General features: G+C 37.7%; 2 protein-coding genes across 3 annotated transcripts in view; one reads left to right on the top strand and one right to left on the bottom strand.

Annotated features, from left to right (window-relative positions):
* Positions 1 to 8,127, top strand: part of Rnf2 (ring finger protein 2) — a 38,301-nt gene extending 30,174 nt beyond the window's left edge. The window contains exons 3-7 of the mRNA XM_004658709.2: positions 1,747 to 1,907; positions 2,703 to 2,918; positions 4,116 to 4,388; positions 5,617 to 5,788; positions 6,032 to 8,127. Coding sequence (XP_004658766.1) covers positions 1,747 to 1,907; positions 2,703 to 2,918; positions 4,116 to 4,388; positions 5,617 to 5,788; positions 6,032 to 6,133 — 924 coding nt within the window. The 3' untranslated portion in view covers positions 6,134 to 8,127. The remainder of the gene's footprint in view (positions 1 to 1,746; positions 1,908 to 2,702; positions 2,919 to 4,115; positions 4,389 to 5,616; positions 5,789 to 6,031) is intronic.
* Positions 8,128 to 16,570: 8,443 nt separating this feature from the next.
* Trmt1l (tRNA methyltransferase 1 like) overlaps positions 16,571 to 26,318 on the bottom strand; it is a 46,197-nt gene continuing 36,449 nt past the window's right edge. For both annotated transcript variants that reach the window (XM_045141844.1, XM_004658708.2), the window contains 4 exons: positions 21,979 to 22,145; positions 21,080 to 21,139; positions 17,043 to 17,169; positions 16,571 to 16,952 (listed from right to left, as the gene is read on the bottom strand). In XM_045141844.1, the coding sequence (XP_044997779.1) occupies positions 16,700 to 16,952; positions 17,043 to 17,169; positions 21,080 to 21,139; positions 21,979 to 22,145 (607 nt within the window). In that variant the 3' untranslated portion in view covers positions 16,571 to 16,699. The remainder of the gene's footprint in view (positions 16,953 to 17,042; positions 17,170 to 21,079; positions 21,140 to 21,978; positions 22,146 to 26,318) is intronic.

Raw genomic sequence — 26,318 nt, 5'->3', positions numbered from 1 at the left:
TTTCATGGGCAAAGAATAAGGAACTTTTTGACTTCGAATAACCCTTAAACATTTGTTAAAGGAAGGGAGTTAGGGCCATGACCCCTTGGACTCTGTTGATGCAGAACATACACACTGTTCATAAACGTAGTTACACTCAGACCACCTGCTCAGTGGACAATGCATTACTGGCTAAGTTGTCTTCATTGCTGTGGTCGGCACTTCTCATGAGTGTGTGCTTTTTTCTGGGTCGAGTACTGAAGGAGTAGAGCAAAGAGCATAGCTTAAGATCAGTTAGCATCTCTAAACATTGCATGTCAATGTTGGTTTTCTGTGTTGCTCAGAGCAAAGGTATTACTAAGGCAAAGGAAACCTCATCACATTGCTTTAAGCAGATGGATTATATAGTTGGAAGATTAATTCCAGGGCAAATTGCAAGGAAGAAACTTAACAGAAAAGCATCTTACACCACCAATATTCTCAGAAAAGTTATTTGGTTCATAAGAAATACTCCCACAGTTTTTTCCCTTCATGGTTCATTCCCATAGTTTAGAAGTGATTTTAAAATGAAATTTTGGGCTGGAGAGATGGCTTAGCAGTTAATTTGTTTGCCTACAAAGCCAAAGGACCCATGTTCAGTTCCCCAGTACCTACGTTAGCCAGATGCACAAGGTGGCGCCTGTGACTGGAGTTGGTTTGCAGTGGCTGGAGGCCTTGGTGCACCCATATCCCCCCCCCCCCGTCAAATAAATAAAATATTAAAAACAATCTTATTAAGATTTTTATCATTAGATATTTGTATTGGGATCATAAGGTGTTTTTTTTGGACAAGGCCTCAAACTTGCTATGCAACTGAGGGAACTTCTGATCTCCCTGTGACCTAAGTACTGGGATTACAGGCATGTGGTACGATATCAGGTTGTGTAGTGTTGAGGATAGATTTGTGTGTGCTAGGCAAGATCATGCTGAGTTTATAGTCCCAATTTGGAATTAGAAAACATTTTAAGGAGTGTGATGAACTATCTAATTTGTAACAATTATTTAAATTTTAAAGATGGAAGAATTGTCAGGCTTAATAACATCTTATCTTTTGTGTGTAAGTAAGAAAACAATGTTAAATAATTATTAAGTCACACAGATAATATGACCAGAACTGCTATGGCATATGTTGTAGTAGTTACTTTCTTGTTCCTATGACAAAGCACCTGACCAAAAACAGCTAATGGGAGAAAAGCTTTTTTGGTTTGGCTTATAGGCCCAAGGAGAAGCCTCATAATGGCAGAGGAAAGCATGACATGAGCAGAGGCTGGACATTACTTCTGCCTTAGCAGGTGGAAAACAGGAGGAACTTTGGCATCGGGGAGCTGGCCATCCCTAAGCCCATCCCCAGCAACACACCTCCTGTGACAAGGATCCTCTTCCCAAATTGCTGTTAACTGGGGACCAGGCATTCAAAACACGAGTTTATGGGCAGGGAGATCATCTGATTCAAACCACCACAACATAATGTTTCCAAGTATAGTGCTTTGTATTGTAGCCAGCAGATTTCCTGTTGCTTATCTTTTTGTATCTATATTAATTAATGATACCTTTCACATTCAGAGCATTTTTATAATATAGTGGTGGTATTGGAAGGGGCTGGAATATTTTAGCAAAAATAAGCTTGCCTGTGAGTTGGCAATGGTGATGACTATTTTTATCCTTTTAAATATTTGTATGTTTGAATTTTTCCATAATCAAAAAAATTAACTAGTGACTCTTTTACAGGAGGCAATAACAGATGGCTTGGAAATTGTGGTTTCACCTAGAAGTCTACACAGTGAATTAATGTGCCCAATTTGTTTGGATATGTTGAAGAATACCATGACTACAAAGGAGTGTTTGCATCGTTTTTGTGCAGATTGCATTATCACAGCCCTTAGAAGTGGGTATGTTGAAATCAGTTACCCTAGGTCCTTAAGTTGCACCACAACAGTGCTTTCTAAGTTTAACAGCTATCTTCCCCATAAGCGTTTATCAACTATAAAATTTCCTTACATCTTGGTTTTAGTGATTGAAGGGGTGTGTGCATGTTTAATTTTGTTTTTGAGACAGGGTCTTGCTCCAGCCCAGACTAGCTGGCATGGAACTCATTTTGTGGCCAGAGTGTCCTCAAACTCATGGTGATCTTCCTACCTCAGTGTGCCACTATACCTGTTCTGTTTGTATTTGTTTAAATTAATTTTTTTTCTTTTTCTTTTTTTTTTTTTTTTTTTTTTCCGGGTTAGGGTCACACTCTAGCCCGAGCTGACCTGGAATTCACTATGTAGTCTCAGGGTGGCCTCACTCATGGTGGTCCTCCTATTTCTGCCTCCTAAGTGCTGGGATTAAAGGCATGCACTACCATACCCGGCCTGCTTGTATTTTTTAGATAGAGTCGTATGGCCTTGGGCTCTGCAGCAATTCTGCCTCAGCCTCCTGAGCGCTGAGATTACAGTCATGTACCACCATGCCCAGTGGGTTTTTTTTTTTTTTTTCCTTTTGGCAAGTGGTAGTGGCTGAGATTTCCAAACTCTTGTTGGTTTGTTTGTCAGATTTTTAAGAAACATCCAATTAGCCATTTAAAATGTGTATGATCCAATAAAGGTATTGAATTAAATATACTATCTAGAAATTGGATATTTTTGTCTTTAGCTCAAAAGTACTAGCATCATTTACATTTTCTTTCCTTTCCTTTTATTTAGCAACAAAGAGTGCCCGACCTGTCGGAAAAAACTAGTGTCCAAAAGATCACTTAGGCCAGACCCAAACTTTGATGCACTCATCAGCAAAATTTATCCAAGTCGTGATGAGTATGAAGCTCATCAGGAGAGAGTGTTAGCCAGGATCAACAAGCACAACAACCAGCAAGCCCTCAGCCACAGCATCGAGGAAGGACTGAAGATACAGGCCATGAACAGGTACATGGGAAAGAGGATAGGAGAGGCTCTCCATTTTCAAATATGTTACTAAGTAGGGAATGTACGAAAGCTGAAAGTGAAGTAACATGTAGTTCTGTATGTAAAATACATGCTTTCATGTATGTAAAATACATGCTTCTAGACATGAAACATATTACATCTTGTTTCTAAAATCTTTTTTTCTCGCATATTACTATTGTAAAAGATAATGGCCTTTGTATTCTGCACTCTAATGACTGACTGAGGCCAAGACTTCATCTTTCGTAGCAGCATTTGTAATAATTAATTTCTCCTTCCTCTGAAGAGTTATTTTGGCCTTGGCACTTACTAGTTGAGTTGCTTTAGACAAAATATTTAACTTTTTATCTCAACTACAATGTGACAGTAATGTTAATGCCTTGCCAAGTTGTTTTGAAGGGTAAATGAAATTAGATACAAAAAATGCTTTATCTATTAATTGTTTTTAGTATTTGAGCTTGTTAGAGAATTGCCACTACTACCTGCTAGTTCAGATACCATTCTTTTGTTTTCCTTTTTAGAATAACTTTACATTGCATTAACAGATTTGGAAGTAATCAGAGAGTGTTTGCTTGCCATCCTTTATATATATATTTTTTATTTTATTTATTTGAGAGGGAAAGAGGTAGAGTGTGTGAGAGAGAGAATGGGCACACCAGGGCCTCCAGCCACTGCAAATGAACTCTAGATGCATGTGCTCCCTTGTGTATCTGGCTTACATGGGACCTGGAGAATCAAACCAGGATCCTTTGGCTTTGCAGGCAAGCCATCTCTCCAGCCCTTTCATCCTTCTTTATATTTTGTTTGCTTAAAAATATTCTCATTTATGCCTTAAAGGGGCATAAATAACTCCCCTTGGAGCTTTTATATATTTTTATACTATACTTTTCATTAGGCCTATGATAAAAATTATTAAAACGTAAGTATGAATTTGGCAATAATTCCTATGGGCTTTCTTTTATTCAAACAATGATAATTACCAAGTGAATAGAAATACTTGTTTAAATCATTTGTGTTTTTATATAGTGAGTTTTCTAGATGTTTCACAGAGATGTGGAAAACAATTTTAACCCAAATTAGCAAATGCATTTATTAAAAAAAAATTAATTCTAAACTTTACTGGCAAACCTGCTTTCAAATTTGATGCTTTAAAACTAAATGTTAATTTTTCTTAACTAGATTACAGCGAGGCAAGAAGCAACAGATTGAAAATGGCAGTGGAGCAGAAGATAATGGTGACAGTTCACACTGTAGTAATGCATCCACACACAGCAATCAGGAAGCAGGCCCTAGTAACAAACGGACCAAAACATCTGATGATTCTGGGCTTGAACTTGACAATAATAATACTACAGTGGCAATTGATCCAGTAATGGATGGTGCTAGTGAAATTGAGTTAGTATTCAGGCCTCACCCCACACTTATGGAAAAAGATGACAGTGCACAGACAAGGTAAGTATGCAAATTAGTTTCAAAGCATCTGATTTCATGTTTAACTTGAAGTCACAGGGCAGTTTGCATATGCAATGGAAGTAGTATTTCCATCCCTTTGTTAGGGTTCAACTTGAGTGGATGTGCAGACTGCCCGGCTTGTTTTCTTTTTCATGTGCATTGCATGCAGAGCTGGACCTTTGAAAGTAACAATCCTCCTAGGCAGGCAAGGAAAGGGGCAATTCAAATTTCTTAACAATACTAGGGTGAATTTCCACATTTCTCACACACTGCCTGCCATTGAGTCATCAGAGATTTGCTAAATGAGTGATTGAATGATATGCCATGCTGTAAAAATATCAACATTACTTAGTTGTAAAAAAAAAAAAAAATTAAGAAAATAAACAGCTTTTTCACTTTCTTACTATTATTGTTGCTATAATCAGCAAATTCCACTAATTAGGATTGAAAGGTATATGGTTCTTTTAAAAAAATATTTATTTATTTGCAGAGAGAGAGTGGGCAAGCCAGGGCCTCTAGCCACAGCAAACCAACTTCACATGCATGTGCCACTTTGTGCATCTGCCTTTACATGGGTATTGGGGAATCAAACACAGGTTGTCTTTGGAGGCAAGCACCTTAACCACTGAGCCGTATCTCCAAACACCACCCCCACCCCCTTTTTGAAGTAGGGTCTCACTGTAGCCCAGGCTGACCTGGAATTCACTGTGTAGTATTAGGGTGGCCTCAGACTCATAGTGATCCTTCTACTTCAGCTTCCCAAGTGCTAGGATTAAAGGTGTACACCACCACACCTGGCTACTGTTCCTTTTAAAGCATTAGTACATTGTGTGTTTCTGTTTATTTTTTGTTTTTGTTCTTTGGGGATTTTTGGCTGGGCAAGATAGGGTCTAGTCCAGGCTGACCTGGAATTCACTATGTATTAGCCTCAGGCTGGCCTCAAACTCAACAGTGATCCTCCTAACTCTGCCTGAGTGCTGGGATTAAAGATGTGCATCACCACGCCCGGCATTGTCTTTTTTAAATCTTTTTATCATGCCTTATATTAGGGTAAGAATAGTCAGCGTTTTCATGGCCTGGCTTCTATTGTATAATAGTGTGTTTATATTAAATTGTAGTAATTGATACATTTATGTTTTATTTAGCTTTTTAGAAAAATCATTCCATAATAAGGTAATTTTTCTGTATATGATCTACAAATTAAACTTTGGATGTTTTATTCTTTCAGATACATAAAGACTTCAGGCAATGCCACTGTTGATCACTTATCCAAGTATCTGGCTGTGAGGTTAGCTTTAGAAGAACTTCGAAGCAAAGGAGAATCAAACCAGATGAACCTTGATACAGCCAGTGAGAAGCAGTATACCATTTATATAGCAACAGCCAGTGGCCAGTTCACTGTGAGTATCTAAATAATAGATTGTGAAAACTGGGAGCGCATTAAGCAGCAAGTATTAATATAAGAATTTGAGAACCCTGAGATTCAGAGAGAAATTGCAGTCAGGTGGTTGACTTTGTGGTAGCCTTTGTTCTTTTGTGAACAATGTTACAAATGGTTATTCCTAAGATAATTTGTTTTTGTTTCATCTTACTATTGAAGTTCATGCAGTTTCATGATTTTCCTTTTTTTTTTTTTGTTTTAGGTACTAAATGGCTCTTTCTCTTTGGAGTTGGTCAGTGAGAAATATTGGAAAGTGAACAAACCCATGGAACTTTATTATGCACCCACCAAGGAGCACAAATAAGATTTTAAAAACTCTGAGATGAACTTTTTATAGTCTATTTCTTTAATATTAAAGATGTACCATCATTACTTTTATGGACAGATCTTGGATATGTTCAGTTTTCCTTCTGAGCCAGATTCGTTTACACTATTAGAATCATTTCCCCTTAATTTAAGATTTTACTTTTTGGAAGGGATTATAGTAACTCAGTACTTTTTCTTTCCTTTTATTAATGTAACTAAGTTATGTGATTATACACAATATGGTTCCTTTTGAAGTACTCTGACTCTGGAATTTTGCATAGTTCTGTGTCCTTTTGTATTTGTTTAGATTTTGGTCTTTTGAGACAAGGTCTCAATATTTAGCCCTGGCTGGATTGAAACTTGCTAGGTAGACCAGGCTGATCTTAAACTTGGAGTGATCCTCCTGCCTCTGCCTCCCAATACTGGGAATATAGGCACGCACCACTACACCTGGTTTTAGTTCTGTATTAAGACTCAGTTTACCTTTGTCCTCTCTCAAAAGTTTCTTAGGCCTACAGAATGTTAGATATAGTGTACATTCTGACTTTCCCCTTGGAGTCTTTTGTATATTTATAGTTTTTATATAAACTGCAGTATCTTCATGAAGACCAAGCTCAAATTTACTGTGCTGAAAAACAGTTCTCAAAGGATTATTCTTTTCATGGTATTTTCTTATGTAATATCTCATTTAAAAAACAGGTTCCTTTTGAACTTGGTATTCATTGTCTTATAATGTTACATTTTCTCTTTTGTTTTTGTAAGTTTAGAATTTTTGACCATGTGGAAGAGAATCAAACAAAATCTTCACTTGCATGAGAACATGGTTCATTACAAGACTTCACTGAAGAAAGAAGTTAAATTGGCAATAATATACATTCCTCAGTTCTATGTTTGCTTTTTCTTTTGTATTTTACTATCACTTCAGCTTTTTTTATGTGTTTGATGTTTTTCCAAATTAAAATGCCTGAGAGATGGAGATATTTTGCACTTTAGTCTTGATGAAAAGTACAAGATATGTTCAAAGCTTCCCTTTTTCTAGTAGCCACTTCAGATTCAAGAATGACATGGCACATGGAACTAAAAATGGAAAAGTTTGGTGTTTGAAAATTGTAATTAGCAGTTTGAGTTGCCATGTCAGTTGATAAATTTGGTGCTTTGCTAGTTTGCTTTATAGAAGCAGGGTAATGGAGCTTGAGCCCTGTTTTGATATGTAGTAAAAGGTAATTCTATAAAAGAATGTCAGCCAGTAGGTAGTCATTCTGCTATTCTTAGTTTTATATTGAGACTGGAACCACTGACCAGTCAGAAATAATAACTTATGTCTTACTTTTCATTCCTGTCCTGAATCTAAGTATGTCTCCACGTTTGTATTATCACAGTATTTGCAAAGACATGTTTGCATTGAGAAATTTAGCCCCAAAGGGTTATAATAGGAGGAAGTAGACCTCCATTACCATTGAAACTGTCTAGTCATTGTAAATATATGTTGTCTGTCAGTTTTGACAGATTGGGCCAGCTTGATGTTTAAAATCTTAAGCCAAGTATGAAAATTTAAAGGCTTAATCAGTTTTTTACCATTTTATTGAAAATATTTGAAATCTGTTTTTACAGGGTTTTTTTTTGGTAATTTGTGCCATGAAATTTGAAAACCACCAAAAATTATAAGAACTTTTATATTCAATTCCTTTTCTGGGATGTTAAGTTGTACAGATTATTAATGCATGTTTGCTGAATATAACCTTTGTTTTGTGATGAAACTGCTTAGCTTTTATTGGGGATATACTAGATTAGTGATTGTATTAAATAATTAAATTCCCATTGTGGTTACTGAAATTTTCTCTCTAAGCAGAAAGTTATTTGTGACTGTAAGCTTTGTGCTTAGAGTATGTATGTGTTTTTATCTGTCAGTGTGGGAGTACATAAACTGTTTGCATCATTAGAGAAGTCATTGGATGTGTGATACTTTGCAAAATATATAAGTAATTGATAGAGCCTTGAGTGTGGGGTGTGTGTGTAGATGGCAAGGGAAGGGGACAAGAGTGTGGGCTGTCATTTCCAGCAAAGGTTTCTTAAGGTAATTGCATTAATTGGTTTATCAAATGCTATGAAGACCTTTGGATACATTATTTTAAAATTTATGGTAACATACATATAACCATATTACCATTCTTATCTTTTGGGGAGGGGATGGACCCGGTGGGGGTCTTCCTGTGTTACCCAAGGCTGTTCATAAATTCATGGGTTCAAACTCTCTTTCCTGGCTCACCCTCCTGAGCAGTTCAAACTATAGGAGTAGGCTGCAATGCTCAGCTCATTTTAATCATTTTTATGTGTGCAATTTGGTGGAAGTAGGCATATTCCTTTATACTGTTGTATAATAATCATTACTATTTCCAAAACTTTCATTATCCACAATAGAAATTGCACACATAAATAATTAGTCCTCACAAACTCCTCTACCTGTCTCCTGGTAACCTCTGTTTTACGTCTTCCCCCAAATAAAACTGTTTTGGCTGCTTCATATAAATGTACCATATAGTTCTTTCAAAGTTATCTTGTGTATCTTTTTTTTGTGGCTGGATAATACATTATACATATGTAACTTTTTTTTTGTCCATTCATCTCATAATGGGTTTGCTATTTTACTGAAATGAGCATTACTATGGTATTTGAGTTTCTACTTTCTTTTTTGATATATACATACAAATGGAACTACTGAATTAAGTGGTAACATGTTTTAAGTATTTTGTGGCATCCCACACTGTTTTCCACAGTATACCATTTCAATTACTATCAGTAATGAGTAAGGGTTCCAGTTTTTCCACAACCTGCAACACTTATTTTCTGTCTTATTGTGTGTGTTTCTGTGTATGTGTATGAGTACACCAGGGCCTTTTGAATGAATGCCCAGTGCTTGCAGCACTTTTTGTGTCAGCTTATATGGTGAACACAGGCCAATAGATTTTGCAAACAAGCACCTTCCCAAGGCCCTTGTTTTCTTTCTTTTTAAAAATAACAATCCTACAGTGAATTCCAGGTCAGCCTGGGCTACAGCTAGTCCCTACTGCAAAAAAATAAAAATAAAAAAATCAAAAATCAAAGAAATGAGTGCCTTATAGACGAGATACTATCAAGTGTACTGAGTTTTAGAACATTTCAGAAATGCTGAAAGTATATTTTAAATCACTAACTGTACATCGTACAACTACAATAAACATATTCCAAATGAGAATCTTAGAAACAGCAAGAGAAAAGCAATGCATGTGGTATACACAAGGGCATATTTGTCAGTAACACTTTCTCATGATAATTCAAGGAAGTGAGGAGCAGTGACATTTAAAAGGGCTGAAGAGCAAGAACTTCATTCATTGCTAATGTTACTCCTCAAAAATGAAGGAAGACATTCTCACATTGTTACACCGTTCACTACTAGAGACCTCAGAGGAAATAGTACAGAAAATGTTTTATATTGAAATGAAGGACTATTATGAATCTAAAACTGCTAAAAGAGGATGCATTGAAAAGAAACTATTAGCTGAGTCTACTGTGACAAAATGCTGTAAGCTGGATGGTTTAAGCCTCCAACATCTTCCTAGTTCTGAAGGCCAAGAAAGTCAAGATCAAGGTACCAGCACAGAAATATTTTTGAGAGAGGGAAAGAATGGGCATGATGGCAGGGGAAAATGACCGAATGAGCAGAAGGTGGACCTTACCTCCTGACCAACATCAGATGGACAACATTGGGAGTGTTCCAAACACTGGCAAGGGAGAACTTGCTATAATACCCATACGTGCACCCCCAACAATACACTGTCTCCAGGAGGCTTTAATTCCCAAATTTCCATCAGCTGGGAACCTAGCATTGAGAACACCTAAGTTTATGGCAACACCTGAATCAAACCACTATACCATGTTGTAACTGATTGTTGAGTTTAGTTTTTACGAGCTGTCTTCATAGTTTATAATGATTTCGCTAACAGTGTAAAACTAAGCGGTGGGAAAATTTTATGAAGGAAAATGAGAATGAAGAGAAGTACTTCCTGTAGATGCATAACACAGCATGCCAAAAAGCCTCAGAAATGGGAATACATGGTAGGTTAGTGGTTAGCTGTTGTTTCACAATGTTTCACAAGTTTCTGCCAGACTCTCTTTAGCCAAGTAAGTAATTTTATTGTACATGTGCATTTCGTTTATTAAAGGTTGATTATCAGTGGCTCAAAAAACATAAACTATGAGGGTCTGCCTAAGGTTTACTGGAATGCTGGCTCAGCATTTGACAGACATTTGATACATCTGTGTAGCCTTAGTTTCTTCTATGACATGAGGATAACAAGAACTACTGTTCTTGTATAAGTTGTAAAGACAGTGTAGTACACTCACACAAATACAAGTTATTACAATGAATATTTCCTACATGTTTTTACTCAGTTTTATTCTCTGGTCTACTTGGTTTTCAATAATTACTTTCTTACCACTTCAGTTGTATATAGTTAGATTGAAGTTATTTGAGGATAAGCTCAAACTTAGAACTTACTGACATTTAAATCTATCTGCTTGTGTGTGTGTTTTCAAGCAGGCAGGGCATCTAGTTACTGCAAACCAACACCAGAACAGGCCACTGCTCCACCTTCTGTGTCTGGCTAGTAATCTTTATCATCTCCAAAGACGCAGAGAATTCTCCCAGGGCTGGAAAGGGGTTAGTAATTTTAGAGTGGGAAAGGGAGGCGACCTAGAAGGAGGCTTTGTGGCAGATCATGAGGCATTATAAATACATTCTTAAATGTTCAGCCCTTTCCCAATGATGAACAGCCTCCGGACATTAAAACAGTGAAGCATTCACTCTTCCATCCTCTGGTAATTGTAAGTCCAACACAGGCAGAGAAAAACATTTTATCCTGCCAGTTGGCTGACGTGTCATACTATCTTACGAGATTCAGGAGAGTTGTACTCTGAACAGCAGTGGATTTGAAAGACCTGAATTGGATCAGTATCCACACTGAAGAAACCTCCAGGCTTCTTGCCTTGACTGATGGTCTTTTAATAACATCACTTACAGGATTATTTACCTGTTTCTTTTTTTTTTTTTTTTAAGCCCACTCTCACCACTTGAAAACTTCTGGCTGTGGGTGAGTTTTTCCCTCAACTGGGTCCAGGCCAGGCCCCCTAATAGCTCTTATTTTCCATATGGGTTCTTTATCCCTTCCACCTCCCCATATGGCAGGAGCTCTTTGTACTTTTTTTTCTCTTTCCATGGTTTTTCCAGGCCCTCCATGTGGAATCTCTAGGCATGAAGGTGCCTTTCCCTGGCTTTGCACTTCTCTCAATGAATAAAATAATGTAATAATTTAAAAATACCGTATGTCTTAAACCTTATAATACCTATTTTCTATAGTTTGAGTCAGATCTGAGCATGTTCAAGAGGTACAAAATATATGGCTTGAAAATTCTAATTTTTCAGTATACATAGGTATGTGAATACTTGTGGAAAGAGGTCAAATATACAAGCTCTTAAATAAAAAAATAATTCTAAATTGGGTCAAATTAATATGGGTGCTAATTATGATCTGAATGTTTGCCCCACCTCAAACATACATCCTTTCCAAAGGAGGTGATTAGGTGATGGGAGTTCTGCTGTCCACTGGTAGATGAATTAAAGGGTTACTGAATGGTTTTGTTATAAAAGGATGCTTTCTGACACACCAGTTCCCTCTTGCCATGTAATACTCTCTGCCATGATGTGTAGCAGAAAGGCTCTTAGCAGGTGCTCTTATACTCTTGGACTTGGCAGCTTTTGCACAGCCCCAGCATTCAGGAGGCAGAGGTAGAAGGATTGCTGGCAGTTTGAGGCTACCCTGAGGCTACATAGTAATTCCAGGTCAGCCTGGGCTAGAGCAAGACCATACCTCCAACAACTATGAGCTCAATATATTCCTTATCAATTACCCAGTCTGTGGCAGTGAGTTTCATAAATGGAAAAAGACAAGCACACCAAGAACAGATTGCAGCTTAGTGTATCAGCTTGAACAACTTTGAGTGGTTCAGATTACTTGATTCAAAAACATTTTTATTCAGAAGTGGCTCATTTAAAATGCAGATGATCGTTAGACAGTGACTGACATAATGTAGAAAGAGTAACTCCAGGACTGGGAAGATGGCTCAACAGTTAAAGTGCTTGCTTGCAAAGCCTGCTGACCCAGGTTCAATTCCCCAGTACCCATGTAAAGCCAGATGCAAAGTGGCACATCCATCTGGAGTTTGTATGTAGTGGCTAGAGGCCTTAACATCATGCCCATCCTTTTTTTTTGGTTTCTTTTTCCAAGGTAGGTTCTAGCTGTAGTCCATCCTTCTTTTGTTCCTCATGATAGAAATGTATAATGTTGGATACAGTTTCCCATATGCGATCCTCCATCCTCCTAGAAAAGGTTGATGTCTGGAGGCAGGGTTGGCAACAGGTATTGCTGAAGTATTTGGGTGCAATAAAGTGCAGTCCTGGATTGCTTAGCAGTGGAGAGACAATTTGAGCAACTTGTAAGGCTATTTTCATGTGTTGGAAATATCAGTGTACTTACTTCAATGGTATATAGATCAATCGCTTCATGCAGCCTCTGACATGATCAAGAGACATAGACAGGCTGCTGGGCCCAGTGGGTAAAGTACTTGCTATATAAGCATGAGGACCAGAGTTCAGGTCTCAGAACCCATGTAAAATGTTAAGTATAGGGGTGTGTGGGGCTGGGGGAGATAGAGAGTCTGGGGTTTACTGCCTAGCCAGACTAGGTGAGTTCTAGATTCAGTGAGAGACCTTGTTTCAAAGAATACAGTGGAGGACAGTTAAGGAAGACACCTAATGACCTCTGAACTCCCACTTGCACACACATGCAAACATGCATGCACAAGTACACATAAACACAGGCAACAGCAAAAAAGACAAAAGGCTGCTGCTGGCACAATACAGAAGGCTATTTTAAGGTAACCTTAAAAAATACTAGGAGTGCACTGTAAAGAGTTAAGAGTCTAGTGTAGGAGGTAAACATCTGAAACTGCAGAAGGCTGAGGTATGTGAGTTCAAGGTAATTTGAACACTAAGACTGGGGAAATAAAGGACTAGAAAGATGACTCAGTGGTTAAAGGTACTTGTTTGAAAGAAGTACATAAAAAAATCAGTATCATTGAAACTTTATTACATACTATAGATAAGTGTGTGTGTTATACTTTTCTGTGACTAGCAGTGTGGTAGGTCTGTTTATATCAAAATCAACACCAATTGTAATGTGTTCTGCTATATTTCAATGGCTATGGTGTTACTAGGTGATAGGAAATACTCAGCTTTACTGTGAAATTACTATCATATACACAGTCCATCTTTGACTGAAACATGTGGCATATGCCAGTTCTCAGAACTACTAAGCTGTAAGAGGCTACCTACAAAGGCAAGCCCATCAGGATTACAGCAGATTACTCAACACAAACTTTAAAAGCCAGAAGGGCGTGGAGTGATTATTCCAAGTTCTGAAAGATGACAACTGTCAACTCAACCAAGGTTACTTTATCCTGCAAAGCTATCCATGGAAATAGATGGAAAAATAAGGACATTCCATGACAAAAGCAGGCTAAAGGACTATTTGAAGACAATACCAGCTCTATAGAAAATACTTGAAAGAATCCTCCACGCTGAAGAAAAAGAAAAGCACATATATAATGAACCTGGAAAAAAAAAAAACCCACCAATACTCAAATACTAGTTAACACAAGAGAGCAAAGGTAAAATCGTTAGAACTACAAAAAAATGGCCAAGATGAATACACACCTTTCAATATTATCTCTTAATATCAACGGCCTCAATGCCCCAACCAAAAGCCGTAGGTTTGCAGACTGGGTTAGAAAGCAGGATCCTACAATTTGTTGTCTCCAAGAAACTCTCCTTTCTACAAAGAATGGACACTATCTTAGGGTGAAAGGTTGGAAAATGGTGTTTCAAGCAAATGGACCTAGAAAACAAGTAGGGGTTGCTATCCTAGTATCTGACAAGGTAGACTTCAGTCCAACATTAGTTAAGAAAGATAAAGAAGGCTACTTTATATTGATTAAAAGCACCCTCTAAGAGGAGGACATTACAATCCTAAACATATGCACCTAACATGGGGGCTCCCAAATTCATCAAACAAATGCTATTAGAACCAAGGTCACAGGTAACACCAAACACAGTGGTAGTGGGTGACTACAACACCCCACTCTCATCAATTAATAGGTCATTCAGGGAAAAAATAAACAGAGGCATCTGGACTAAATGAGGTCATAGAAGGAGTGGACCTAACAGATATATAGAGGACATATCATCCAAATGCTACAGAATATACATTCTTTAAAGCAGCACATGGAACATTCTTTAAAATAGACCATATATTAGGACACAAAGCAAATCTTAACAAATACAGGAAAATTGAAATAATTCCTTGCATTCTATCTGACCACAATGGAATCAAACTATAAATCAGTAGCAAGAAAAGCTATAGAGCATACACAAAATCATGGAAACTAAACAATACACTACTAACTGATGAATGGGTCAATGAAGAAATCAAGAAGGAAATCAAAAAATTTAGAGTCAAACGATAATGGGAACACAATATACCAAAATCTCCAGGACACAATGAAGGCAGTCCTAAGAGGTAAATTTATAGCTTTAAGTGCCTATATTAAGAAATTAGAAAGGTTGCAAGTAAATGACCTAATGCTTCACAATAAAGACTTGGAAAAAGAAGGGCAAACCAAAACCCAGTAGACAGGAAGAACTAATAAAGATTAGGACAGAAATTAACGAAATAGAAACAAAAAAAAAAAATTCCAAGGAATCAGTGAAACAAAAATTGGTTCTTTGAAAGGATAAGCAAAATTGATGAACCCTTAGCAAATCGGGCCAAAGAAAAAGAGACACAAATTAATAAAAATTAGAGATGAAAAAGGCAATATCACAACAGATACAAGAGAAGTTCAAAAATCATAGTGACATACTATAAAAACATATACTTACACTACGTATGAAAATCTGAAAGAAATAGAAACAAAAAAAATTCCAAGGAATCAATGAAACAAAAGTTGGTTCTTTGAAAGGATAAACGAGATTGATAAACCCTTAGCAAATCCGACCGAAAGAGAGAAGAGACACAAATTAATAAAATCGGAGATGAAAAAGGTAACATTACAACAGATTCCAGAGAAATTCAAAAAATCATAGGGACATACTATAAAAGCATATACTCCACAAAGTATGAAAATCTGAAAGAAATGGATGAGTTCCTTGATTTATATGACCAACCTAAATTAAATCAAGATGAGATTAATCACTTAAGTAGACCTGTAACAAGCATGGAGATCCAGCAGTTATCAAAAATCTCCCAACTAAAAAAAGTTCAGGGCCAGCTGGATTCAGTGCTGAATTTTACCAGACCTTAAGGGAAGAACTAACACCATTGCTTCTTAAGCCAACATATTACTAAATGGGGAAAAACTGGAAGCTTTTCCAATAAAATCAGGAACAAGACAAGGGTGTTCCCTGTACCCACTTTTATTTAATCTAGTACTGGAAGTCTTAGCCATAGTGATAAGGCAAGAGACGCACATAAAAGGCATACAAATTGGAAAAGAAGAGATCAAGTTATTAGTATTTGCAGATGACACGATTCTATATATAAAGGACCTTAAAGACTCTACCAGCACACTGCTAGAGCTGATAAAACACCTACAGCCACGTAGCAGGATACAAAATAAATAAAGAGAAATCAGTAGCATTCTTATATGCACAGAGGATGAAATCAGACAATCACTCCCATTCACAATTGCATCAAAAAAAAAAAAAAATAAAGTACCTTGGAATAAACCTAACCAAGGAAGTAAAGGATCTCTACAATGAAAACTATAAAACACTCAAGCAAGAAATTGCAGAGGACACTAGGAAATGGAAAAACATCCCTTGTTCCTGTATCGGAAGAATCAATATTGTGAAAATGGCAATTTTACTAAAAGCAATCTACACATTTCATGCAATCCCCATCAAAATTCCAATAGCATTCTTCAAGGAAACAGAAAACAACAATCCAAAAATTCATTTGGAATCACAAAAAACCTTGAATATCTAAAATAATACTGAGCAACAAAAATAAGGCTGGTGGTTTCACCATACCTGATTTTAACCTAAACTACAGAGCCATAGTAACAAGACCATCATAAGAGGAGAAAAAGATCATGACATCAAAATAAAAGACTGAGAAGGGGAAGGGATATGATAGAGAAAGGAGTTTCAAAGGGAAAAGTGGGTGAAGGGAGGGTATTACCATGGGATATTTTTATAATCATGGAAGTTGTTAATAAAAATTTGAAAAAAATAAGAAAAACTTATAAAGCAAAGGTCCCAAATAAGCCAATCAGAGACAGCCAATTTTCTGAATTAAAGCAGCAGTTTTCTTGTTTATTTTTACACCACAAAACTGAAATAGAAAAAGAAGTACAGTTGGTATAGAACTCTGAGGCCATCTATACAGATACCTGAGGACAAGCCACTCTGAGGCTACCATCTTCTACAGCCACCTGCTTCTGTTTTGTCACTCACTGACACCTCAACCCTGTTGGCTACTGTCTCTTCAGATGCTGACTGGGCATGGCCTTCTGATTGTCCTCCAGTGTAAGTGGGGGTGCTGTACTTCAGAAGGATCGATTTAAACTGCATCAGAGGTGCATCTGTACGAACACCCATTGGGTCAAAATGAGTTCGGCTTACTCTAAAGCCTGCTTGAGAAAGATAGCACAAAAACTTCTTTAATCTGAAAAAAGAAAAAATAATTAGGATTTTATGTTGTCATAGTATCATTAAAATATTAAATATATGCTTTGCCATCCACTGGCTATCTTACTTTGGCATATTCATTCCTTTAATGCTGTGTCTGTGGATATTATAATAAAAGGGAGGGTGTTCAGAACTGATGTCAGTCCTTTGCTTCTTGGCTAAATTTGTAACCACTTCTTTATTTTTTCTTTTACCTGAAAAATACACATTACATTAGCATTCTTTTAAAAAGTACAAGCTAGAAGTGGCTAACGGTGCTTGCCTGAGAAGCCTGAGGACTCAGATTCAATTCCTCAGGACTCATGTCAGATGCACATGGTGGTACATGCATCTGGAGTTTGTTTGCAGTGGCTAGAGGCCCTGGTGTGCCCATTTGCTCTCTCTTTCTCCCTCTCTTTGTCTCAAGTAAATAAATATAAAAAAAATCTGTGTCCTCTTCTCTATCTGCTTTGCCTCTTAAAAAAATTACAAGCCAGATACTTTCCTCATTATAATCTCGTCTCTATCCTCTGACAAACCGTTTCAATATACTAATTCAGTCTTAAATCATGCAGTGAGATAATTTACTCTAGGTATTTTTCTTGCCTCTTTTTCTTTTTCTTTTCTTTTTTTTTATTTCACAGAGAAAGAGGGAGAGAGAGAGAATGGGCATACCAGGGCCTCCAGCCACTGCTAATGAACTCCAGACCCTTGTGCATCTGGCTAATGTGGATGCTAGGGAATTGAACCTGTGTCCTTTAGCTTTGCAGGCAGATGCCTTAACCGCTAAGCCATCCCTCCAGTCCTAGCACTCTTTTTCTATGTTCATCAACTTCAAGCCTCAAGTCTACTTCCATTTCCTATAGGAACTCTGGGCCTATCACTTCACAGTTCACTAATGTCAGTACTACTGAAAGCTTAAGTTCTGTCAGCTGTTCTTCCTTTTCTTACATGTAAGCAGGTCTTGTCTGTATGTAAATCCCTTCTAAATGACATCCTAAATCCCTATGGACAATGTCCTTCATTTTTGTCATGCCTATGCCCTACTGTCTGCTCAGCATTAGAAACACAGTAGGTCTTCAATCAATGTTTACGAACTCAACAAAGTTTCAAGAGACTGATAAAGATGTAATGTATGACCGCATAGCTTACTTCTCACCAGAGCACTTAATTCTTTCCATCTTAAGTGAAAAGAGGTGAACAAATTAAGTTCTGGCAACCTATCCTTCCAAGAAGCACTTGTACACACAAGCACAAAGTAATAAAAATATCTTAATACTATAGGGAGGTGCTCCTATGTTGTTTGGGCTAAGGTGAAAGTTGTGATTCTCCTGCATTGCTGGGATTATAGGCATATGCCATGACACCTTGATTATTTATGTATGGGTGTCATAGTTAAATGTTATTTCTTGCCAGGTGTGGCAGCACATGCCTTTAACCCCAGCATTAGGAGGCAGAGGTAGGAATATCATTATGAGTTCAAGACCACCCTGAGACTACATAGTGAATTCCAGGTCAGTCTGGACTAGAGTGAAACCCTACCTTGAAAAGAACAAAAACAACAAAATGTTATTTCTTCAGGATAAGCAATAAACATTTGCTTAGAGAAAAGTATTCAAAAGGCAAATATGATGCATGAAAATGGTAAACAATATTTAAAGATAAAATATTGTTGAACTGTTGCCTTTTTCTTTCCCATCCTTTCCCCACAATGCTGAGGAATGAACCCAGGTCCTTTAACACTTATATCTCCAACCCTGAATTATTGCCCTTTTACATAAAAACAAAAAATGGTAATCTGGGGCTGGAGAGATGGCTTAGCGGTTAAGCGCTTGCCTGTGAAGCCTAAGGACCCCGGTTTGAGGCTCGGTTCCCCAGGTCCCACGTTAGCCAGATGCACAAGGGGGCGCATGCGTCTGGAGTTCGTTTGCAGAGGCTGGAAGCCCTGGCGCGCCCATTCTCTCTCTCTCCCTCTATCTGTCTTTCTCCCTGTGTCTGTCGCTCTCAAATAAATAAATAAAAAATGAACAAAAAATATTTTAAAAAAAAATGGTAATCTGGGGCCCTCTATGTTAAATCAGATAAATAAAATTTTGTTATACCTTCACATATAATCCACATATATATAGGGTATATACCCAGATGTTGAAAAATTCTAGTACAACCTGATACCAAAATATCCAACATACTTTCATAGTAGCTATTAGAAACAGCAACTGGATTTTTTTTTTTTTTTTGCCTATGTTGTGTTGATTAGATGAGTATTAATATAAATATATAGGTTTACAACTATAGAAGAACCATAAAGATCAATTTAATTTCTTTAACTTACATGGAAGAAACACCTTAGAAATTTAAAATATTTTCAAGCATATTTATGTCTTGTTTTATTTTTAACAGGATTTAAAGCAATTCTAAAAATGAGGGATCTAGCAAAGGTTGCACAGCTAACAAAAAAGTATAATAATATTTTTAAGTCTAATGTTCTTTACATCATAATGTCTCTTTGTCAATCATACAACAGAGAAACAACTTTAAGTAGAATACATCACCTGCAGTGATTTGTGTGCTACCAAATTAGCTGATGATGCCAAATGAACATGCTGGAAACCTTATTAAATAAAGCATATAGTATTAGCAGGAATTTTAAGTCTCCTTCTCTAAAGGCCAATGTTAAATTTAGCAACCACTACAAAATTACAGTTTGTAATTATAGGTCACTACTCTTTGAACCTTAATGCTGTCTATAGTCTTTTTCGACCTATAGTTTTAACACATTAAGAATCTAAAGATTGGGCTGGAGAGATGGCTTAGTGGGTAAAGCGGTTGCCTGTAAAAGGACACAGATTTGATTCCTCAGTACCCACATAAACCAGATGCACAAGGTGGCGAATAAGTGGAGTTCATTTGCAGTTGCTGGAGGCCCTAATGAGCTCATTCTCTTTCTCTATATGCCTGCCTCCCTTCCTCCTCCCCTCCCTTTCTCTTAATAAGTAAATAAATAAAACAATAAAATTTAAGAAAACAATCTAAAGATTAATTATTTATTTATGAGAGAGAGAAGCAGACAGAAAGAATAGATGCACCAGGGCCTCTAGCCACTGCAAACGAACTCCAGACACATGTGCCACTTTGTGCAACTGGCTTTATGTGGGTACTGGGAGATCAAACTCCAGGCTGTAGGCTTTGCTGGCAAGTGCCTTAACTGCTGAGCCATCTTTCTAGCCCTAAACATACATACATACATACATATGTACATACATACATATATATATTTAAAGCAAAACAAAACCCCGGACAGCAGGCACTGATATTTGAAATCTTGACACCCTTCTGGTATGAGTATACATTTTTAAATATGTACTCACCCTAAAATAAAAGGCAAAGGCAATGTAAGGCCAAGCATGGTGGTGCACACCTTTAATCCCAGCACTCGGGAGGCAGAGGTAGGAGGATTGCTATGAATTTGAGGCCAGCCTGAGACTACATAGTGAATTCCACATCAGCCTGGGCTAGAGCAAGACCCTACGCTAAAAAAAACAAAATACAATACAATAAGTTCTTATGACTACAGAACATGTTCTTCTGGTTAGTCAATGGAATTTTCAATTACATACTTACAAACAATTTTTAAAGAATTGTAATAAAATTTAGTCTTAATGTTACAACTATCATTTCTGTTTTTATTTATTTTATTTTAGTTCATGTCATTTTTCAAGTTCTGGATGGAATATCTCAGAGATGAGAACAAAGCATAGACAATTTGAACTGTATGAGTGCAACTAAATAAGCTTACTAGAGTAAGGTCAATATGGAAACATTTTAAACAATATTTTATTTATGAATGAGAGAGTGGGACAGAGAGAGTATGGGTGCACCAGGGCCTCCAGTCACTACAAAGACACATGCAGACACATGTGCCACTTTGTCTATCTGACTTATGTGGAAACTGGGGAATCAGCCTGGGTCCTTAGGCTTTGCATGCAAACACTTTAACTGGTAAACCATCTCTCTAGCCCCCGAGAACCAAGTTGCCAAGTTATATAAGTTACCAAGATTATCTCTTTTTTGGTACGTTTTATCTACATATGCCTTTATGTACTTAATAGTCACATATATACATACCTTGTGCAATGTAATTATCTATTGTATCATCTGTAGTTTTAATCAATATACCATTTTCTTCTAAAATAAAAACAAATGGGAAGACATTTATAATAACAGTAATTAACAATGCAATGCTATAGTGGGGCTGGGGAGATGGCTGAAAGTACTTGCTCACTAAATCTGCAGGCCTGGGATAGATTCCCCAATACCCATGTAAAACAAGATGTACCATGCAGTACATGCATCTGGAATTCGTTTTCAGCAGCAGGAGGCTCAGGCATGCCAATACTCATACTCTTGTCTTTCAAATAAATAAAAATAATATTAAAAAATAAAGTGTGAACTCCCATCCACATTACCTTTGTGAAAATACAACAGACTCTGGCCAACACAGGCCACAAGAGTTACGTATTTTAGCCGTCTACAGTAGCAGCTTCTGCTAAGTACTTAGAGCTCCAGGATAGGTAGGCTTACTCTTATCAATAGCCAGGTAAGTCTACAAAAGCCTACATACTGACAGGCAAAAGTTTGTTTTTCATTTTAGCAGATATTCCCATTTCTGGCTATACTACTCCTACTATTACCTAAGGTAGAAAGTACATATAGGAGGCTCGGAACATAGCTCAGCTGGTAGAGTGCCTACTCTGCACGCGGCCCTGGGTTCACTCCCCAGTACTGCATAAAGGGAGTGTGGTGACTCATGCCTGTAATCTTAGCACTTGGGAGGTGGAGGCAAGAGGATGAGAAGTTCAAAGTTAGCCTGGGCTGCCATCTCCTGCCTCAAAGAAAACAAAACAAAGCGTAACAAATAGACTCACTAGAGAGGACTTACTTAAACCACACTTTTATACTACTTTTGATTATAGCATCAAAGATAAAGATAAAACCTATAATCTAGAAAGCTAGTGTTTAGTCACCTTGCTTGATGATGTTTGAAGGTATATGAAGTGAGAACTGACTTTGAGGAGTACACTCTGATTCAAAGATTAACGTCTTTATTAGGGTCTGAATGTCATCCAAACCATGGTGAAGAGATTCAAACAGCATTCTTTTGAGGAATCCTGTATTGAAAAGTGAACTTGCCCTGGGGGAGGGGGGAAGAGGCATAGAGAACTGGGTTTGAGAAATATTTTCTTTTCTTTAAAAAAATTTTTATTTTCTTTTTTAAACCTTTTTTATTTAGAACTTCTATAAATATAAATAATATACCATGATAATAACCCCCTCTTTTCCCCCTCCCAAATCTCCCCTCCACTGAATCTCTTCTTCCCAGTTTCTATTTTGATGTCATCATTTTTTCCTCTCCTATTGTTCAAGTCTTGTATAGGTAGTGTCAACTACGGTGAGGCTATGAATATTAAAGCCACTTTATTTTTTCTTTTAAAAGGTTCTCTATTGAGCTAGAGACAGCTTAGTGGTTAAGGTGCTTGCCTGTGAAGCCTAAGGACCCACGTTTGACTCTCCAGATCTCATATAAGCCAGATGCACAAATTAACACTAGTGTGCAAGGTTGCACATACGCACAAGGTGGCAGATGTGTCTGGAGTTCAGTTGCAGTGGTTGAAGGTCCTGGTGCACCAATTCTACCCCCTATAAAAAAATTCTTTATAATGTAACTACTATTAAAATATATAATTAATTCTAGGATAGAGTAAGATTCCAACTTAAGAAGGATTTATAATCTAATATTATTTATCCTATCTCTTACTCTTTTTATCATGTCAGTTCCATAAACTAGTAGTACAGCCAAAGAAATTTCATTCATATTAAATCAGCCATATTGTACAACTTATGGTTGCACAATATTATTTTACATAGGTATAGGGTAGGTAAAGTATAAAAAACACAGAATACAGAACAGTTAAATATATTGCACATTCTATCCAGTAATAACAAATCTTCAATCTGATGTGTATGTGGTAGTACTGTGAATAAAAAATGACTCAGGAGAGATTTTTGTATGCTTCCCATTTAGTTTAAAAAGCACAGATTAGCCAGGCATGGTGGCGCATGCCTTTAATCCCAGCACTTGGGAGGAAGAGGTAGCAGGATCGCCGTGAGTTTGAGGCCACCCTGAGACTACATAGTGAATTCCAGGTCAGCCTGGGCTAGCTACAGTGAGACCCTACCTCAAAAAACCAAAAAAATAAAAATAAAAATAAATAAAAAGCACAGATTTGTGCTGGAGAGATGGTTCAGTGGTTAAGGTGTTTGCCAACAAAGCCTAAGGATCCAGGTTCACTTCCCCAGGACCCATGCAAACCCAGATGCACAAGATGGCCTATGTACCTGGAGTTCGTTTATAGTGGCTAAAGGTTCTGGCATGTCCATTCTCTAGCTACCTCCTCCTTTCCCTCTCAAATAAATAAAATAAATAAATACATATATATATATTTTTAAAAGCACAGGTATAACTGACAAAATGTGAACTTCTAAGTCAGAAAATACTGGGTATTTTCACGTACTAACGGTTCAATCTTGAATAATTACTTAACTTCCCCCCTCCCCCAAGAACTGGCATTTAAACCTAGGGCCTATGCTAGGCAAACACTTTCCCAGTGAATCTATATCCCCCAGTGATCTCTAGCATTTTTCTTTTCAGAGACAGAGTCTTACTGGTTGCCCAGACTTGACTATAGCTCAGACAGGCCTAGAATTTGCGCTCCTCCTTCCTGCCACAGCTTCCTGAGTAGCTGGAATTACTGGCCTGTCCTCATCATGAAACTGAAAATAAAACTTTTCACAAATTTGTTGTAGGAATTAAGTAAAACAGTGTGGAGATAATGCTTAGTACAAAGGATGTCTTCAATGAATAATCATTATTAATATTAGGGCTAGGAAACAGATGATTTCAAAGTATAAAATTGTCAATTAAGATACGTTAAAGGATGCCAGGCATGGTGGCGCATGTCTTTAATCCAAGCACTCAGGAGGCAGAGGTAAGAAGATCACTGTGAGTTTGAGGCCACCCTGAGACTCCATAGTAACTTTCAGGTCAGTTTGGGTTAGGGTGAAACCTCAAAAAACAAGAAGTTAAAGGGGCAGGTGTGGTGATACACGCCTTTAATCCCAGCCCTCAGGAGGCAGAGGTAGGAGGATTACTTTGAGTTCCAGGCCAGCCTGAGGCTACATAGTGAGTTCCAGGACAGCCTGGGCTAGAACAAGAGCCTACCTTACAAACCCCCTCCTACCAAAAAAGATGTATTAAAGGGAATTTATAGAGACTCTTTTGTATTCAAAAGGAGAGACTTGAAATGGTACAACTTGAATAAGGGTTGGTGAGAGGAAAGAGATTCTGGATGAGAGTAAAGGCATGCAAAATGGCTTTGAGTAAAGAAATCATAGGCAAGATTTAAAACTCAGGCCTGGGAGTCAGAAAACCTAACTTTTGGCTCTCACTTGCTAGTACCGTTTTTTGATCAATTTTAGCAAGCACTTAAAAACATTGTGCCAGGGCTGGAGAGATGGCTTAGTGGTTAAGATGCATGCCTGCAAAGCAGAAGGACCCAAGTTCGATTCTCCAGGTCCCACCTAAGCCAGATGTACATAGTGGCACATGTGTCTGGAGTTCGTTTGCAGTGGCTAGAGGCCCTGGCATGCCCATTCTCTCCCCCACACCCCCCGTCTCTAATGAATAAATAAATAAATAAATAAATAAAAATTAAAAAAAACACATTGTGCCATAATTTCCTTATCTAAAAAACGAGAGTTGGGTCAGATGATCTTTTCGGATTCAGCAACCTGTTATTCTTTTCTCCTGTCCTGAAATCATCAGCAAGAGAGATCACTGTGTAGTAGATAATATAGGTGAATACTGGAAGGTAAGGCTAGTTGTGCCCTTAGCCTATTTTTTTAAAAATTTATTTATTTATTTATGAGAGAGAAAGAGGCAGATAGAGCGAAAGAGAGAATGGGCACGCCAGGGCCTCTAACCACTGCATACAAACTCCAGACACACGTGCTCCCTTGTGCATCTGGCTTATGTGGGTCCTGGGGAAATCGAACCCAGGCCCTAAGGCGTCACAGGCAAATGCTATAACCACTAAGCCATTTCCCCAGTCCCCTCTTAGCATGTTTTTAAAGGATGAAAATAAAGCAATGGTCAACACCAACATTGTGATTTACTTTACTTGTTCTTTAGATTTAGTAGATGGCTAAGCTTAAGCACTTAGGAAAATAATTTAGGGCTAATTTGCAATGATTCATATCACAATGCATTACCAATCCTAAATTTCTTAAGACTCTCCAGTAATAAAAGAGTTTAAGGGGGGCTGAAGAGATGGCTTAGCAGTTAAGGCATTTACCTACAAAGCCAAAGGACCCAGATTCGATTCCCCAGGACCCTCATAAGCCAGATGCACAAGGAGGACATGCGTCTGGAGTTCGTTTGCAGTGTGGCTGGAGGCCCTGGTGTGGCCATTCTCTGTCTGTCTCTCTTCTCTATCTCTGTGCTTGCAAATAAATAAATTAAAAAACAAAGTTAGCCGGGCATGGTGACACATGCCTTTAATCCCAGCACTTGGGAGGCAGAGATAGGAGGATTGTTGTGAATTCGAGGCCACCCTGAGAATGCAGAGTGAATTCTAGGTCAGCCTGGGCTAGAGTGAGACCCTACCTCAACCCCCCCACACACACACAAAAAAAAAGTTTAAGGGAAGGATTCTGATTACAAAAATTTAACATTAAGCCAGGCATGGTGGCACATGCCTTTAATCCCAGCACTTGGGAGGCAGAGGTAGGAGGACTGCTGAGAGTCTGAGGCCACCCTGAGACTACATAGTGAATTCCAGGTCAGCCTGAGCTAGTGTGAGACCGTACCTCAGAAAACAAAACAAAACAAACAAACAAAAATTAACATTAAAAATACAGTAACCCAAAAGCACATATTTGTTATTTATCTTTGCCCCTTCCAAACAGCTTTACTCAAAGCATTTTTACTGAGCTCTTTTCACCTAAAATGAATTCCTCTAAATCCTTTTATATAGTTGGTTGTCATATGAAGTTACAAAATCTTTTTTTTTCATTTTTTTAAATTTTTATTAGCATATTCCATGATTATAAAAAAAATCCCATGTTAATTCCCTCCTTCCCCCCACACTTTCTCCTTTGAAATTCCATTCTCCATCATATTACCTCCCCATAACAATCACTGTACTTACATATATACAATATCAACAACCACCCTCCTCCCTTCCTTTCTCTTCCCTTTATGTCTCCTACAAAATCTTTTTACAATGACTACCAGTTCCACGATGAT

This window comes from Jaculus jaculus, chromosome 1 (genome assembly GCF_020740685.1).
Source record: "Jaculus jaculus isolate mJacJac1 chromosome 1, mJacJac1.mat.Y.cur, whole genome shotgun sequence".
Taxonomy (NCBI): domain Eukaryota; kingdom Metazoa; phylum Chordata; class Mammalia; order Rodentia; family Dipodidae; genus Jaculus; species Jaculus jaculus.
Note: the sequence above shows the minus strand (reverse complement) of the source record. Positions and strands in the feature narration are given on the sequence as shown.